Source organism: Anarhichas minor, unplaced genomic scaffold (assembly GCF_050575085.1).
Source record: "Anarhichas minor isolate MPS153535 unplaced genomic scaffold, ASM5057508v1 ptg000011l, whole genome shotgun sequence".
In the NCBI taxonomy this organism is placed as follows: domain Eukaryota; kingdom Metazoa; phylum Chordata; class Actinopteri; order Perciformes; family Anarhichadidae; genus Anarhichas; species Anarhichas minor.
Window position 1 is genome coordinate 10,415,158 of NW_027466457.1, and position 17,581 is coordinate 10,432,738.

The 17,581-nt window shown below is 41.7% G+C and overlaps 3 protein-coding genes across 7 annotated transcripts; 1 reads left to right on the forward strand and 2 right to left on the reverse strand.

Moving 5' to 3' along the window:
* The first annotated feature begins 130 nt into the window (after window positions 1-130).
* On the forward strand, window positions 131-3,336 carry tnnt2d (troponin T2d, cardiac). Of its 2 annotated transcripts, none has more exons than XM_076089375.1 (9): window positions 131-382; window positions 1,093-1,513; window positions 1,598-1,655; window positions 1,764-1,880; window positions 1,961-2,038; window positions 2,124-2,234; window positions 2,359-2,471; window positions 2,604-2,694; window positions 3,150-3,336. In XM_076089375.1, exons 3-9 carry the CDS (start codon window positions 1,602-1,604, stop codon window positions 3,189-3,191), a joined length of 606 nt encoding a protein of 201 aa, XP_075945490.1. In that variant the 5' UTR covers window positions 131-382; window positions 1,093-1,513; window positions 1,598-1,601; the 3' UTR covers window positions 3,192-3,336. The 2 variants fall into 2 exon arrangements, with proteins under 2 accessions (XP_075945490.1, XP_075945489.1); XM_076089374.1 differs by lacking the exon at window positions 131-382 and having other exon boundaries at window positions 1,379-1,392; window positions 1,492-1,513.
* A 162-nt stretch (window positions 3,337-3,498) lies between these two features.
* Window positions 3,499-13,989, reverse strand: dnm1l (dynamin 1-like). Of its 4 annotated transcripts, XM_076089367.1 has the most exons (20): window positions 13,777-13,989; window positions 12,206-12,350; window positions 11,592-11,621; window positions 10,875-10,921; window positions 10,340-10,411; window positions 10,107-10,193; window positions 9,824-9,986; window positions 9,420-9,540; window positions 8,795-8,926; window positions 8,361-8,567; window positions 8,128-8,248; window positions 7,880-8,035; window positions 7,627-7,716; window positions 7,447-7,539; window positions 7,207-7,260; window positions 6,951-7,022; window positions 5,944-6,120; window positions 5,515-5,624; window positions 5,235-5,394; window positions 3,499-4,706 (listed from the first exon to the last, which is right to left on the reverse strand). In XM_076089367.1, the coding sequence occupies exons 1-20, from the start codon at window positions 13,876-13,878 to the stop codon at window positions 4,650-4,652; spliced, it is 2,196 nt and encodes a 731-aa protein (XP_075945482.1). In that variant the 5' UTR covers window positions 13,879-13,989; the 3' UTR covers window positions 3,499-4,649. The 4 variants fall into 4 exon arrangements, with proteins under 4 accessions (XP_075945482.1, XP_075945484.1, XP_075945480.1 ...); XM_076089369.1 differs by lacking the exon at window positions 11,592-11,621; XM_076089365.1 differs by lacking the exon at window positions 6,951-7,022.
* Window positions 13,990-14,332: 343 nt separating this feature from the next.
* Window positions 14,333-17,054, reverse strand: dnajb9a (DnaJ heat shock protein family (Hsp40) member B9a). Its single transcript, XM_076089379.1, has 3 exons — window positions 16,867-17,054; window positions 16,353-16,583; window positions 14,333-16,102 (listed from the first exon to the last, which is right to left on the reverse strand). The coding sequence occupies exons 1-3, from the start codon at window positions 16,928-16,930 to the stop codon at window positions 15,666-15,668; spliced, it is 732 nt and encodes a 243-aa protein (XP_075945494.1). The 5' UTR covers window positions 16,931-17,054; the 3' UTR covers window positions 14,333-15,665.
* Between the last annotated feature and the right edge of the window lie 527 nt (window positions 17,055-17,581).

Below are 17,581 nucleotides of genomic sequence, written 5' to 3' on the forward strand. Positions count from 1 at the left end.
CTGTTGCTTTGCTTTTTCAGCTACTGGGAGGAAATGTTGCTTCATGTGCCTCCTAACCACTTGTGAAGTTATAGAGTGTTGAAACGTGAGGGGCTGTTGAAAGTTTGAATGGATAAATTACATTTTACCAGGACGGGAATGTACCTGCAGAATATGTGTGTGTGTGTGTGTGTGTGTGTGTGCGTGTGTGTGTGTGTGTGTGTGTGTGTGTGACAGAGCCCCAATATCCAGCTGTCTAACAATAGACTGACCAGCCATAGGGTGCTGCAGTCACATGAGTTTGAAGGACTGGACTATGTATTCTTGATGCTCAACTTGTTTGTGAACCTCAAGGAGCTGAAGTGTGTCCCTCGTCTCTGAGCTCCCTCTGTCTGAGTTACAGGTAAGGTCCGTTATGTCAGAGCTGCTACTTTAAATCAAAGCCTCGTTCAGTCATAAATCTTCAACTTAATGGCTTTCTAACAACTATGAGGTGGAGATATGATCTTAAAGTCACATTTACTAAATGTGACTGAACTGCATGAGATTACGTGCTTTTTACTGGTGGTTCTGCTAAAAACATAAATGACCCGATAGAAAATAAACTAAATATCTGTAGAATAGTGGAGTGTTTCTATTTTATGCTACTTTATAGTATTCACCACATTTTAGGGGAAGATTTCCTTTTTATTTCACTAAACACCAACCGCTCTGTCACAGGATTGATTAGATATTTGTAGAGTAGTAACCTGAGTTGGAAGAAACAAAGTACATTCACTTGAATACTGAACTTGACTGCAAATGTTTATAAAACAGTAATTAGATCTACAGCAGCATCTGAACTACAACATTGAAATACTGTTTATATTATCTTGCAACATTTTTTATTCTTCAACCTTTACTTGTACTAGTGTAGAGTATTTTATCGTGGCATCGCTGCTATTGCTCAAGTACAAGATCAGAATACTTTTTTCCACCACTGCCAAAGTGACCACAGATATTTGGGTCAGTGTGAACCGTGTGAACACTTGCCATCTTGTGCTCTGCTATGTTGTTTAATGATCGGAAATATTTGTCAGTCTAAAAATAGTCTAATAGGGACACATTTTGCAGAGCTCATCCATAACAAAATGTCTGACACGGAAGAAGTCGCGGAGGAGGAAATTCAGTATGTACTCGTTTTTGTACTTTTATATTTTCATATTGTGATTAAAAAAAACATTACTGTTCATATTGTCTGACAAGTTATTCATGATTTTGTTATTCTCATTCTTTGTGTCATTACTTCTGAAGGGAGCAAGAAGGTAAGAACGATGCACTCGTCCATGTTTTTATGTACTTTACCTCATTTCATTTCCAATCATGTCACTAATCATTTATGGTCCTGATCATCAGCACAAGAAGAGGCCACAGGTGAGAAAACAGCAATATTTTTCCTTTTTTCAGCTTGTTAATGACCTCTTCTTACTCAATCTGTTCTAAATGTCTCCTATTTCTTTTTCTTCGTCCCAGATGATTCAAAGCCCAAGCCAAAGTAAGTGTCTTAGCTCTCTTTGGCTTAGCAGTTAAAACCAAACTCAAGGCAGATCATACAGTAATAAACTGTTCACTTCCACAGGTTCATGCCAAATATTGCTCCCCCAAAGATCCCTGATGGTGATAAAGTGGATTTTGATGTGAGTCAACCTTATTAAAAGCCTCCCTCTGGATAGAAACATTCGGATCAGATTTGACAAACAACAGACGCATCCTTACTTCCCTGATTTCTTTTTTCCTGATGGCAGGACATCCACAGGAAGCGTCAGGACAAGGATCTGTCTGAGCTGCAGTCTCTGATCGAGGCTCACTTCATCCAGAGGAAGAAGGAGGAGGAAGATCTCCTCTCCCTTGTTAACAGAATTGTGAGTGTGTCAGTCAAAGAGGAATTATTGTGTTTTTGTTTGGTCCAAATCACCACAACAGTGTGTGTTTCATCCTATAGGAGAAACGTCGTGCTGAGAGAGCAGAGCAGCAGAGGGTCCGGGCAGAGAAAGAGAAGGAGAGGCAGGCCAGACTTGCGGTATGATCATACGTTAACTCATTCATCATATCAGACAACGTTATCAGTTTCTACCACTAAATAGTTGACCTGTTGCTGCATACAGGACGAAAAAGAGCGCAGGGAGATGGAGGAGCATCGTAAGAAGCACGACGACGAATTCAAGAAGAAGAAGGCCCTCTCAAACATGACCCAGCAGTACAGCGCTGGACAAAAGGTCATTCAACTCCCAATCGCCGTTAAAAAAAAAGAAGAAAAAAAGATGGATACAAAAAACTACATCTACATTTTTGTTGCATTCAGATTGACTAATGTGTCTGTGTGCGTTCTGACCAACACAGGCTGATAACAGAAGAGGAGCAAAGAAACAAACTGAGAGGGAGAAGAAGAAGATGATCCTGGCTGACCGCAAGAAGGTTCTGAACGTTGATCATCTGAGCGAGGATAAACTCAAGTAGGTCAAAGCTGTGCACCGTGTCTCAAACCATGAATCCTGACATCAATAGGATTTTGATGATTCAAATGTTTGGTACCACTGGATATAAGATCGATACTCTCAATGTGACCTGTGGCTATTTGCGTTTAGGGAGAAGGCCAGCGAGCTGTGGCAGTGGCTGATGGGGCTGGAGGCTGAGAAGTTTGATCTCGGTGACAAACTCAAAAGACAGAAGTACGATGTAAGTCATCCAAAACACCACAAAACAGTGGAAATAATTGATTTGGTGATGAGGTCCTCTATCTCTATGAGAAACAAAAGAGGAAGATCTCGTCAAACGTGGCACCTGGGACAGATGTGGATGTTGAGTTTTTGAAAAAAATGTGGGCTGAGATTGGCTGCAGCCCTCCGCGACCATGTAAAGGATAAGCAGTTACAGATATTAGATGGATGGATTTTAGAAATGATGTCTGGAGAAACCATTTCTGCTATAAATCGTCCGCCTCCTCAACTGCATCCTTCTTTAATTTGTCACCTGACTCAAGTGGCAAAAGCCTTGCAGGTGCATGAAGTTAGATATTACAGGTGAAAGGCATTGGGTCAACAGAGGGCGTCGCAGACAACCTCTGCTGGATTTATCTGGTATCATATGTGCGTACTTTAAAAACACAGAGTAAGATTTATGTGTTTTTGCAGATTAACCAGCTTCTTGCTCGAGTCCAGGTTCACCAGAGGTAAGAACACGAACCCCATCTTCAAAATATGCTACTTTCTTCCATTTTATACACACCATACCACGTCACATTTCCCCCATCGTTATTGACATGGAAAGATCAAAGATCTCAGAGTACGATCACAGTCTTTTGCGCACACACGCGCACACACACACACACACACACACACGTCCTAGCAACACTTTGTTCAAACGGTCATATGTTTTACGTTGCACCTGGCAGGCTCTGGTGATCTAATTGAAATGCAAAAACTTGATTGCATACTGTGATACTGTACATATCGGAGCATGAACAGGACTCTTTCAAAACTGTAAAGGAAATAAACTTTAATTTATTTGCAATGTCATTAAACTTTCAAGCTTCGCTGAAATACATTTATTTAGCCGTTTTCGAACACTGTTAGAACAGCGGTCTGAGGCGGAGAACATGCCCGTGTTTACTATCAATACTGTACAAAACACACCCCGTTCACTGTTTGTGTGTTTTGATTTGCCGAGTGCAGAAAGTGAATGACTTCCACGTGTCCTAAACCCAATGATTGCGGTGCTTTTGCATTTGGCGTTTATCTCTCCCTGCATCCTTTCAGCGCCAAAGGACGTGGAAAGGGCAAGATGGGCGGCCGGCTGAGGTAAAGGAGCAGCCAGACGGGGACGAGGCAGACTTCAACACCAGTGATTGGCCCTATTATCCGTGTATTCATTGTTCTGTTGTGTTGGGTTACATGTCAAATATCATAACAATAAATAAGTCATTACATCCACTCCACTGCCTCTTTTCAAACAATGCAGATTTATCTGTGTAATGAAGTCCAGCATACAGTACCATAACATATTCATACAAAGACTCCAGCAGCCAGAACCCTCATTCAATGGACTTAAAACCTCTACAAGTGTGATTAGATCTAGTTGAACATGTAAACAAAAGGGACAAATGTGGGTGTGATGTAGAATAGTTTCATATCTGCATATAAACACAACTGGTTTTAACAGTAAAACATCTACATGAAGTGCATTTCTTTGGAAACAATCAGCTGTAGACGCATTATTTTGTCAACATCTAATAAAATAATTGACATAGAGAGAACGTCTACATGTTGCAGCATGAGTTTTGTCATTTCCAGCTTTAATTCAAATTTAATTTAAGAGCAGAGATTCCTCAGCAAGGCTCCACATAGTGCTGATGCACAACATTATCTACTAATTGTTTCAATTACATGAGAAAAATATAATAACTAGGACAGCAGCACGCGTGTGTGATGCTGATGGAGAGGAGCCGATATGTACGGCCCTTCATTAAATCCAAGTCCTTACTGTACATTAAAACTATGTTCCGATATACACATATCAACACCAGTGCATTTTCAACTTGTTCGTCTCTGCAGTCAGAGGAGCTTGGGAGTCACAGCAGGAGCTTTTGGATGGTCCATGAGGGATGAACGGAGCCTGCTGAAGAGAGGCCGCCCTCACCACAGATGGGTTTCTCTGATCTCTGCGATCACCTGGCTGGCTTTCTGCAACGCCTGGACACACAAATTTAAAAACTCTATTATTCCTAAACCCTCAGCTGATGCCTTTTGGGTACATATAGGGGTACGCTCTTTCTACATCAACTAGTTCTTACACTGGCGGGTGAATTTAAAAAAAATAATAGATTGCAGCCCTTGACAGCACCACAAATTGTCCATCACTGTCCGCCCCGTCTCAAGGTCCGATTCACAAAAGACATTGAAAGATATTTGCTTGATTTATCGAACCCAAACTGATGAAGCCTCAAATAAGCTTGACACCTGACTATTGTTTTAAACCAGATTGGAAAAACCAATTATTTCATATATATATATATATATATATATATATGTATATACACCTTCGGTCTGTAAGAGCTGAAGTGAAGAGTTAAAGTTCTTACGTAAATGTTTTAATACATCTATATGTTTCATATATGCCTGACAGAGATCCCTGACCAAAGCTTTGCTGAGCAGTGAGCATACGATGGATACAGGATCCTGTTTTGGGCGTTCCATTGTGACAGTTGATGAATCCGTTACCTTGAGCATGTCGGCGGCCTCCGTGCGTCTCTGAGCCATGTCCTCGGACTCTGTCAGCAGGTCGTCCAGCAGGCCCGCCTTGTATAACTGACCCACCAGCTCACTCTGCAGGCAGTCCTTCACATGGTTCACCAGGAAGTGCATCACCGCCTTCGGTACACTGAGGCCAAACAACAACAGAGGGTGAAAGGACAGTAGAGCACATAAGAGCGGCGCAATGATGCCAAGTTCTCAAAATGTTAGTATGGTGGGTGAAAAAAAACCCTGATTACACGAGTACCTGTCCTGGATGTTTTTCCGTACAATAAGGAAGTATGACTTGATGAGTCTCTCGATGACCTCGCAGTCCCTCTGCTCTCGAGCAGACAACCTTCTGGACACTGGTACCGGCTGACAATGAAGAAGTATCAAGAACACATTTTAAGAACATTATTTTTGACTACAAAAAGGATTTCAGTTAGACTTTAATGCATTAAGCAGAACGTGACCAGGAAAAAGCAATAGAGACCAAAAGATGAATAGGCTGTTTTTACATTTCAAGGTGTGTTTGCCTACAGTAGAAACTCTCTCTTTGATCTCCATATGACATACTGTATATTACCGTAGAGCAGTAACTACAATACAGAAAGTGAACATGCTTTAAAATGGTTGAAATCAACAGTGCCATGTTTTGAAGTGGTTACAATGTCCACAAATGCAGAGAACCCACCACATCGAGCAGGTTGACAGCGTGGCCCCTTTGTGGGCTTGCAGGGAGCGGGTGCTGGAGCATGGCTCTGTCACTAGCTGGTCCGTCCTCTCCCTTCTTCAACATGCCCCTCCAGTTCCCCGTTCCGCCGTCCGTCTGCTCGCCGACGTTGCCGCTCTGAGAGCCACCTGCTACAGCCTAAAGGGGGAGGAGAGAGACGGGGATAAATCCTGCAGATGCTCCGGCAATTACAAGGGCTGGAAGTGTATCATGCATATGTATTTATAATATATATAGATACACTGTATAAAGTAAATGTTAATTTCCAGAACAGTTTCAAATAGTAGCATGCCACAGGCCTTCTGGCCTGATTTCACTGCAAAGAAGTTCATGAAGAGTATTGTTCATTCTTCTCACTTAGTACGAGAGAAAAGTAAGACTGTTGGAAAAGACGGCATAAATGACAGAAGCCAGGTTTGAATGATATGAAAACATATACCATGATATAACAAATGTTAAAATACTGTTTCCTCAGCAGTAGCAGGGAACATTACAAATCAATAAGTAAAACTACTTTATGGCAATATTGGATTTACAGGACCTTGTTATTAGCCAGAGGGAGACTTCTGGTTATTTTACAAAGTTGTTTTTCCAATAGAATTGAGAAAGATTGCTCTCATTGTAGAGGTACAATATGTTTTTCCATATCGCCCACTCATACCAAGAAAAAACAGCACATGCAAATGATTATGACTATGTATTAATAAGCAATATTGTATTAGTTGTGAGCAATCAGCATGCAGCAGAATGGGTTAGACACATAGTTATAGTAATCCCACTGCATTATCAGGACACCAAAGGCCCAACCACCTGCTACAACATGGTTTGAGGGAATTTAGAGGAGTACAGGACTTTCAAATGGGGTCTGATCATGGTGGAGATAAGGACGACAGCCGGGGCATGGTGGTGTGGGGGGGGGGGGGAAGCAGAGGTTTTGTGTGGGCAGGCAGGGAGCGAACGGGTCACACCTTGGCGGCCTCGCCCTCGAGGGCAAGAGGCTCGGTGGGAGAGAGAGACAGACCACCTGGGCCTTTAAGGGACTAGAGAAAGACAACATCAAGCAGAACAGAGGGGAGCTGCAGGCAGAGGTGTGAAGGAACTTTACATCATGTGAAGTCGGTTGATTCTTCAGTGAAACTAGACTGAATCTTTATGTGCAATAGTGGTCGGAAAAGCCCGTGACAAGAAACAGAAAGACATGAAAACCATGGGGACCGACTGTACCTTGTCTCTGGGCACAGCAGAGGGCAGGTCTCTCATTCGGTTGCGTCTCTGCTCCTACGAAAGGGAAGGAGAATACATCTCTAGAGGGAATGGAGAAACTATTTTCATGTCTCAAAAATAAAGCTTCGTGTATTTTGGGAAAACTTTTCCTCTAGAAGTGCCTTTCAAAAAACAATAGACGCTTTAAGGATTAGAAGACACATTATTTAATAGATGCATTATGTGAAGTTAGCGTCTTACCTCTATGTTATTGTTCATGAGGCCACAGGCATCGGCAAAGTCAGGGTGCTTGGTGTTAATATAGGCCAGCTCAATGGCAACCAGGTTGTGAACCTGTAAAAAAGAATAAGCTTGATTAATCAGCACTAGGAAGTCCGTAAACTTCCCTTGAAGTGGTATTCAGTGTGAGCAGGTGCTGACCATTTCATTGGTGACTGGGAGCCTCTTTCTGAGTAACGAGGTGACCACTTCTACGATGGCATCATGGAGCTTTGGAAACCTCAGCAGCTCCTGCAGAGATGAACAACTGTCATACTTAGTGTTTGTTTACATTTAATAGGCTACTAGAACAGTGGCGTGGTCAGTCCAGAGCGTGAAAACATGCAATTCTACTTTTCTGGAGTTCCTCTGTGCTTTGGTTTGTATTGTGTATATGCGAGACTGTGTTTCTCACCTGTGTGCTGTAGTTGCTGCAGTGCTGGATAATCCTCTGCATCTCCTCGTGAACCAGCTCCACGCAGCGCAGACTGGGATCCTCCAGGCGCTTCACCTGCCGCTTCACCAGCAACTCAAACGAAACCTCGGGCACGAACAAAGCAGGCCTCGGGCCCTGTCGAATACAATGAAGCTGTAAGTCTTCCAAAAGGTGCCATTTAAAAAGAAAACACAGATTACAAGTTAAACCAGGAAGCAGAAACCCACCGTCGCATTTCTGATTGCTGTGAGCACATCGATGGTCGTCAGACCGCCCAGAGGATCTACCGACTCCAATGTGCGACCAAACGTTTCATGAAATATATAACAGATCCTCGCTCCACCACATCTGAAAAAAAGGAGACGAAACTACTTAACTCGAGACCTCAGGATAGCATTGATGCTAGCACCCCTTAGTGGTGTATGGAAGCACATGCAGTTATGAGCGTTGTGTAACTCACAGCTCAGTTGTCTCTATGTACTTGGCCGTGCCCTCTATGGTGTGGCAGTACTCTGCAGCAAACTTGGTGATGAGCTGCAGCAGCGTGGAGCTCTTGTCGTCGACGGGCTCGCCGTAACCGTTGAGTAACGACTGGTACTGAGATGCCAGCACGTTGATCCTCGTCTTCAGCTCAGGAAGACAGTCTCTGATGTGGTGCATGAGTAACCTTTGACGAGAAGAAAGAAATCAGTTTACGCTCAGATCTGGAAATTAAGAGGGAGATTAGTTATTGACTACAACAGTACGGCATCAGAACGAAAAATTTAGAAGTCAGAGAGGGAGTAACCATTAAACGTAAAAGGTCGATAACGACTCACACATTTCATTTGTTAAATTAATGAAAAAATGTAGATCTAAAAAAATCTAAGTAATAGATGAATTCCAGCTCCGTACCTGTTCAATGTTCTGGCCAGATGTTTGGTTCCATTTCTGTTTGCAAGCGAGGGGTACTTCTTCTGTAGGAAGGCGTATTCATCACGGGCGGCATCTGCCACCAACTTCTTCTGATTGATATCCAACTGACTCCTAAGAAAATACATGCAGAATATGGCTTTTTGAGTATGACCACCACCACACATGGGACTATAGTTGAGCATTATTGACACGAAAGGAAATGGCTTTTATGAATCCGGTAGACATTATTCAATTTTTCCACATGAGATATGAAAATCTGAATGTTAGGAATAAATTGAATATGATAGGGAATAGAAAATAGTCAGTTCACTAGCAGAGAAGACCCAGACGCAACAAAGTAAACAGGAATGAAATGCAGAATAAAGAGTGAGGATCTCCAGATTATTAGCGATCCTTCACAGGTAGGCTGTGTACTAAATGTATTTTATTCAATCATGTTTGTTGGTACTGTGTCCCTCACGTTTATCCTCTGCTTTGTATTGTTTTTTTTTTGATCACTTTGTGGTAAAACCATAAACACTTTTCCACAACATGGACTATAAAGTTTGTTTCCTTCCTCCCCTCCTAACTAACTAACTAACGAGGCACAAAAGTGCAGTGCTACCTGTTAACGACTCCAATAATGCCCAGCTTGACAGGAATGACCCTGCCCATCAATACATCCATGGCATCTGTGCCAGCATCCATCAGATCCAGCTTGGTCACCACTGCTAGCGTCCTCCTGCCTGAAGACAAAGACATCATAGACACCACTGAAGCAGGAAACGCAGAGAGCACATGACAATAAAAGTATGGGCATATGCTGATGACACATTAAAAGTAAAAAAGCAGATGTTAAGTCAATTTTCTTTAGAACGCCCAATTTCACAAATACGCCTCGAGGGGCTTTACAATCTGTACAGCACGCGAAAGCCTCGTCCTTAGACCCTCGAAGTATAAAAAACGGAAGAAACGTCAAGAAGAGCAACAGAAGAAAGTGAAGAATGAATCAACAAGAAAGCCATTTACCATCAGGGTCAAACTCTCGGGCTACTTTAAGGGCCTCTGATGTTGCCATGTCTGTATTGGCAGCAGTCACAGCCAGGATGATGGAGTTGGGGTTGGAGATGTACTTGAAGATCAAATCTTTGATCTGGAGCTCTATGTCTTTGGGCTGGTCTCCCACCGGCACCTGATTTAACAAAGACACACACATTGGACTTCAAACCCTGACATTCATCTGCAGGATCATCTTGAGTTCATAGATACTCAAAGGTTTGGACATGGAGGAAAAAAGGGAAACCTATCTCACCTTTGTAATGCCAGGCAGATCCACCAACGTGAGGTTCACAACATGTGGTGAGAAGATTTTCAGGTGAATGGGTTCATCACTTATACCCTGGAAAAAAAAAAACGTTTGGTCACTCTTAACAGGCTGATAGTGCTTCAGAGGTTGAGTCAAAATCTTTAGTTGATATTTACAAATCATCCATTGCTGTAGTTTCTTGTTTTAACGTTCCCTTTTAATGGGCGTAATTAGCATACCTTGTTATTGCCTGAAATTCTTTCAGTTTCTGCTTCAACTTCTTGCCTGATCTCCTCGAAGTCTGTGTAGATCTGGAAGAGCAATTTAACAATTTAAAAATACTTCAATATGTTAGCAACGACAATAACAACATAGAGCGACAAAAAAAGAATAGGACATGATGTGGTTCGTTTTCAAAGAGACTTCCTGTTTATAGTCATGAGGCTATCAGCACATCATGAGGGCTTCTTTGTTCAAACACAATGAACCATGTGCAGCTAAAGAGACACACTTCAACCATAAGCCATACAAACAGCTACTGAGAGGGTGTGTGCCTGACCTCATTACAGATGTCGCTGTTTTAAACATACCACAAAACCACAGAATGTCTTTATGTTGCTAATCCATAAATGTTAGTGAATCAACACAGGATGCTGAACCAGACACGGTTCATCGAATATTCAGATGTTTCTATACACAAGACAACAGACTCCATTTAGAGAATATTGTTTTCTGGCAGACAAGAGTGAGAGGACAGGAGTGAGACAACTCTACCTTGCTTTTGGTGTGGAGAAATTTGCCCCATTCCTCTCCGTCGATGCCTGCAGGAATACAAAGTTGAGGACAGATGTTTCAGTTACTGATGTGGCCTTGAGATCACTGCTACTATTATTACTAGTGCTATGTCTCATGGGATGATTTTTTTTGTAGGCAAACATGGGATGGAAAAAACTCCCCACAGCAAAACTCCACAGAGGAAGAGTTCAAAAACAGAAGAGGACAAAAGGACAGTGGTTTTCACACAAAAGTCATGGAAGCAAATAAAAGCCTAAAGCAATAAAAAAAAAGCATGAGCATTTGGGGAAGCAAGGACCTCGAGTCTTTTAAAAAACAGCAATTATCTCAGCTGCAATAATCAACATTGCAACAAAAATAAGGAAACGACATTACATAGGTGGAGTCTGTTAGTCTTCTTAGAGGAAGTTGGTATTCACGACATCGTAGGTGGACTTTTAAAATGTAAAACTAAGCACAAAAGTATTATTTTTGACAGGAATCTGCAAATTTTTCTTCATCCAACTTCAACTGACAGAGACCATCCTAATTCGAGGGGACGACTTGAGCGGAATAAAGTGAAGCCACGTGGTTTGGCAGCTTTGTGAAAAAAAAGCTACACAAATGCAAGGCAGGATGGGGCAAGATGGGCAGGAGAGACGGGGGAGGTTATGTACTATACAAACACAATAAGGCAAAGAACAAGGAGAAGGAGACCTCTGTAAAGGCGTCCATTTTTCTTGGATTCTGTGGTTAAAGAGAGACGACAGGAGACAAAAGAGTTAGCCTGGCTATCTGCAGCTCCTCTATTAAACTGCAGCAACGCAGAGTCGCTCTGTGGCCGTTCCCAGAGGACCGTATTAAATAGATGCAGGAACTTGGCATATTTTCCCCCCTGTTGTTTTCACTGAGAGGTGGATGGTATCAGTGCTCATTTAAACTGCTGTTCCTTTCACAATATAAAAACATCCCATCGTGGAGTAATTAATTACAACTGCACCGTAGCAGAGAAGTCTCCTGACATTGGATAAAGTGTCTGTTAAAGATCTCGCCTACATTTAACTCTTATAAACTGTTATGCTCTTGGCCAGTGAAAGAGAAGCTTCGTCCGCTTCCTGTCTGAATAATGCTCCAACTGCGACATCCCCATACATTCACCTGACTAAATAATGTGGAAGAAGTACACCAACTAGTCCGCTTAATGCAGCATTTCCATATTTCATTGTTTGTTTTAAAATATCATTAACTTGATTTAAGTATAGTTTGCAGAAGAAGATAAATATGCAACGACTCCACAGGTACAGAGATAACAGAGGTGACATCGGTGTTACCATTCTCTTCACTGGTTTTCCTGCAGTCCTCTGAATCGATGTGCACGAGCTGCAGGATGAGAGGTCGGCGTGTGACGATGCCAGTGCCACGCGGCAGAATGTCCCTGCCAACCAGGCTCTCTAAAACAGAACTCTTCCCACTGCTCTGTAGACAAAAACAACATCATAAAAAAACATTATAGGGGAGACTGAAGTATAACCGACTCGTTGAAGAGAGAAACCAGTTTTGACTGCATTTTGACCACAAGCGCAAAAGTCTAATTTAGTTCTGGGCCCCACAAAGGTTCCTGCTCTCCGAGTATTACCTTCAGATGGCTCAGGAAGTATTGGGGTGAAGTTGGCAGTGCTGAATGTCACTCACTGATCGAACACAAACCTTGTAGCATCTTCAACTTCAACTGTACAGTTTTCATTAACACAAGCACGAGGTGTGACTTTATTCTAATGAGATCTGCTTAACTGAAATACCTCGACTAGCTCACTCGGCTAGCAGATTACGCTTTATTGGACTGGTCCCGATTAGCTCAGTAGGAGGTGAAGGCTACGAATGTTACATTAGGTTTACTCTGTAGGAGTAAACCTAATGTTTTGGACCGACATAGGCACTACGTATGCCTATTAATAGATCTGACAGGAATAACCAGTATTTGGCATACGGTCTGAGATACAGCTGTCCTTAAATAAAGGTATTTGCAGATCTGGGCCTTTGTGGAGCCCAGGAAAGGTCAAACTTAAACCAACCTCTGGCTTGTCTCACTGTAACACCATCAGATGCCAAAATGTCTGAGACAGCCACATCCTATTAGCTGACCAGTGAAAGAAAATGGTTAAGACAAAACTCCTGCCACTTCAAACCAATTAGGCTTTAACGTGTCCACAGGGTGGTTAGGTGGACAGAGAGAAACGGTGTTAAAGAAAGGTGTTGATTCAACTTCATGGCCATCAGTGGTTCGAAGTGTTGTTGAATTGGATATAATATAATATATATATAGATTATATAATATAATATAAGAGGATATTCTACATGTCATTCATGGTAACGTTATATGGAAACCTTCAACAAAACTGATAATTGTAAGCTTTATACACGTAGGACTCGTTGCAGGGATTACAAGTTATTTACTTAACCAGCATTATAGCTAGCTAGCTAGCTAACTGGAAACAGAGAGTAGATGTTAGTGTGAATGGTGCGATAAAATGCGATTATGTTCAATCGATAAGTAATATAATATAGTTTAAATAAAGAATATGATTTTACTTTCAGGATAGTGATCTAAGGACTATGTGGATACGTGCTCGTTCACCAACTGTCAGCTAAAAACATTGCTAGCTGCGTTAGGTATATAACTAGGTGAGATGACATGTAGCTAACGCTAATTTAGCTACTCAGTCAATTAGCTTAGATTTATAAAAGGCAAAGCTTATGTAAGACCAGTCTACCCAGTTCTGTGTAGCACACCTGCGTGAAACTGACAAAATAAGTCAGGTTTACATTCCAGGAGAAGCCAAAACAATAAGTTGTCGCAGGCTAACTAACTCGCTAGCCTTGAAAGCAAAGTGACATTCCTCACCTGAGTGCCCACAACAACTATCTGCGGCAGTTGAATGATGTCCGCTCCGACCGTGTTGAACACATCCTGCAGTTTGTTTATGACAGGTATGAGGGCCTCCATGAGCTCAAAGACTGATCACCGACCTGTCAAAACAAACAGACAACTTTCTTCACCCTGCCGCACAGCGCTACAAAGTCATTCAATGTCTCTCTGGGCTAATGCTAACTGCCGTCTCTTTGGCTCTACAAAGCTAAGTGCGCACACAGTTTGCCCAGATTTTAATCACGGGAGTTGGAGTTCACCAGAGTCTCGCTCAACACTGCCGTGATCGTGGGAGTTGACTTCTGCGGAACTACATTTCCTGCCGGTGACGTCATACTCGTGTTCAACCAATGAAAATAAAGTAATTTTTTCCTCTACGCAACCAACGTGTGTAACAAACTATTTATAAACGTGGGATTCCTTTATAGGTTGAAGACAATATGTACGCACTAATTTGACTTAATGCTAAAAAAAATGTTGTTTTTTCTTACACATAACATAAAAATAATAAGTAAAGAGAAGGAAACTCAGCTTGGTCTCTTCTTTTTATATCTCGAAACACATTTTATACAAAATTGAAAGTGCCATTGAATATTTACAACACTGTCAGAATAGGAAATAAATATTGCACACTAAAATGTAAAAGGAGAATGTCACTGTAACAGATATGGAAAAATAAACCCATAAAACAGAATGTACTGGGAGTTTCATCTTCTAGTCAACACTGAGGTAAATCAAACATTGATGCTTGTATGCTCTTATACAGCATTGTAGTAATGCAGTATTCTTACACTTAATGTTAATTTAAAAATGCCGTATTTTACACCCTTGCACGCTCAGTTAAAAAACAATAAACCTCGTGACTAGTATAATTAGAAGTTATGAAAGCTGTAGTAAGTTCAGTAGTCAGCTTACAGCTAAATTGGTCCTTTGCAACTTTTGATGCGCCAATCAAAAGTTCTTAAATAACTATATTTGAGACTTTCTGGCTACATTTCAAGCATTGTAATAGTAAATTCAGATTAAATTCTCCACATCTAGAAAATATTAGAAAAGGTGTGATTCAGAAATGGTTGTGACTTCTTTGTATTAAAGATGGCGTCAACCCAGATGTCCTTTGTCACGACAAAGTGCATAAAATACCACAAACAACAAGAAATACAGGACATTATGGGCCTCACACCTGTGTTAATTGAAAGGCTAGAGAGTCACAAGCATTTCTCTACTTTACAATTGCCTGATGGAGATGTAACAACACATTTTTCCATTATATGACATTCAAAAAAACATGACTGGCAGTGTAAAGCACATACATATTTCAACAAGATGTAGCGTTAGCACAAACAACAAGCCAACATGTGGAGGGTTGCGGACTTTTGTTGACATTGCTCCCCATTTGACAACCATAAGCAAAACTCCACCGGTTGCTATTGTTTCCACCTTCAGTCGTGTTTTGAGACCCACAATGGCAAAACCGAAACAAAAGAAAGTAAAACAAACTGAACAAAACAACAGGGTGGAAGTAGTGAACTAGTGGTCAACTGACACATGGGTATCCCTGTGCCAAATTTAGTGTGCTTGTTTTATTTTCCCAAAATAATAGACAAAATACTTCCTGTCAGCTTATTTCAACAAGTGAAAACCTACTACAATCATGTTCAAGTCCACAAGCACACAGAGAATAGTTTGAAAAAACAATGTAAATTCAGACCTAAGCTAAGTAAACTGAGTGTCGCTGCTCAAATCATTCTGTGCCCGACTGTCAGATATCAACGTCACTGCTCAAATATCACAGCATTTGAACCAAGTGGCTTGTTACCCAATACAACAGTAATGTTGAGTCAGAAGTCATGTTACATTGCATCTTAAGATGCGGTACAGTCTGTGTAAGTGGTTACCATATTTCCTCTGCGCTGCGTCACTGTTCTACAGTGTTGCTTTGATGCACCGTGGAACCTGTTGTCAGTCTGTTTGGCGTGTCTATCAAAGGTAAACATTCTCTCTATGTCGTCATACATGTCATCAAAGACACCGGCTCCAAAACCCCCTTGAAAGTGTCTCTTGTGTCTGCCGTTGGTCTCCTTGTGGGACCTGGAGTGTTCATTGAAGTGTCTTTGGTGACGGGCATGCCTGTTCTGGCTAGAGCTGTCGAAGTCTTTGAAAATGTCATTAAAGTTGAAGCTGAAAGGCTGGTGGGCACCCTGTCGATGTCTGCCTGGCGTCTCCCCACTGAAGTACGCAGAGGTGTCACCAAACTGGTCATATTCTCTTCTTTTGGTTTCATCTGATAAAGTTTCATAAGCTGCAAAAAAAAGAAAGACAAAATTCAGTCAAGGTCTCATCATTTTTACAAAGTCATGGATTTAGCGACAATAATAATAATATGTGGTATAGTGCAAGATCAGCTATATTTATCCTCCAGAATTCTTGAATTGAAATCAAGACAGGCTGAACAATACTCGGACACAATGTTGCATTAGAAATAAGAACATTATTCCAGTATGTTTGGAAACAATGTATCTTTTTGACATGACAAAGAAAGATTAGTGTACCTTCAGCAATTTCTCTGAACCTCACTTCAGCGTCCGGGCTCTTGTTCTTATCTGGGTGATGCTTCATTGCGAGCTTGTGGAAAGCTTTTTTAATCTGTCTCTCAGTAGCATCCCTAGGCACTCCCAGGATATCATAATAGTCCTTCTTGGCGAGGATCAGCTCTGCTATCACGAGGATGCACACTGCAAACGTTACAGCAGAATGGACGGTGGCCATGGCTCTGATGTCCCCTGTATTGAAGAGAGAGAGAAAATAAAGTTAAATGTGTTGCATGCAATGAAGCAAAGGAGAGAACAAGGCACTTTAGTGAATAGCTAGCTCATTTAGCTAGTTATCCTAGCTAAATGACGTCACCATTTTAACTTCTGCAACAAAAAAATATATGCTTCCCAAAAAAGATAGATTAACACCACCTGATATCTTATATAAGTAAGTATTAACGTTATATTTGACTGTTTCACTCCTGGCTTCGCTACCAGGTGACGTTATTCTCCTTCTACGTAACGCTCTTACCTTGTTGTGTGGCACGAGAGCAGCTTAAACTGGATTTTATTGCAGTTCTGCCAATCTCCACCATTTACCCGACGCAAAACATGATGGTGTTTAGTTGTTTCCTCTCGGTGATTGTTGTGATCGAGAGGCAGCGGTCAGAAGCTGCATCATGGTGCCCACACCGACCAACGCTTCCACGTCTTCTTCGATCCTTCACTGAATCAGAGTAACTAGACGTTAACAGGTAGCGTTGTTGCTCTACTGCCCCCTGCCGGCCAATGCCGGTACTGTCCCCCTTCAACTGTCCGATAGTGACCTTGATGCTGTTGTTGTGAGTGTTTACAGCAGTTATGTTCTGTTTAAAATGGATAGTATTACTAACTGCTACTACTACCAACTACGTCTGAACATTGTACTATACATACTGTGATATAATAGAGTTTTGAGGCATATTTAAACACCACATAATATTGTAACACATGTCACCATGTTTCCAAAGGTCTGCGTAGCGCTCAATTTGGTCATATGCGTATCCCGCGTGATACATAAAAGGGTGGGGTGCTCCATTTTTATTATTTGATGCTGACTCCACCCTCCCCATGGCCTACTCGGGAGACGCCCGGCGTACTCTCAGAAATTGAACCTCTGCTACAGTCAACTGCGGAGAGAACGTCCTCAACCAATCAACACACTCCATTTAAGGGGCCGACTAACAGGCAGCCAATTGCAGAGCACA

Excerpts from the sequence above, each read along its gene's own strand:
- tnnt2d (XM_076089375.1), top strand. The coding sequence starts at position 1,602 with ATGCCAAATATTGCTCCCCCAAAGATCCCTGATGGTGATAAAGTGGAT. Across the intron at positions 2,235-2,358 it reads AGTACAGCGCTGGACAAAAG|GCTGATAACAGAAGAGGAGC; the intron begins GTCATTCAACTC and ends TGACCAACACAG. Across the intron at positions 2,695-3,149 it reads TCAAAAGACAGAAGTACGAT|ATTAACCAGCTTCTTGCTCG; the intron begins GTAAGTCATCCA and ends GTGTTTTTGCAG.
- dnajb9a (XM_076089379.1), bottom strand. The coding sequence starts at position 16,930 with ATGGTGGAGATTGGCAGAACTGCAATAAAATCCAGTTTAAGCTGCTCT. Across the intron at positions 16,584-16,866 it reads CTCTCGTGCCACACAACAAG|GGGACATCAGAGCCATGGCC; the intron begins GTAAGAGCGTTA and ends TCTTCAATACAG. Across the intron at positions 16,103-16,352 it reads GTTCAGAGAAATTGCTGAAG|CTTATGAAACTTTATCAGAT; the intron begins GTACACTAATCT and ends TTTTTTTTGCAG.
- dnm1l (XM_076089367.1), bottom strand. The coding sequence starts at position 13,878 with ATGGAGGCCCTCATACCTGTCATAAACAAACTGCAGGATGTGTTCAAC. Across the intron at positions 8,927-9,419 it reads ATTATTGGAGTCGTTAACAG|GAGTCAGTTGGATATCAATC; the intron begins GTAGCACTGCAC and ends GTATTTTCTTAG. Across the intron at positions 7,023-7,206 it reads CTGCTGTGCCCAGAGACAAG|TCCCTTAAAGGCCCAGGTGG; the intron begins GTACAGTCGGTC and ends GTCTTTCTCTAG.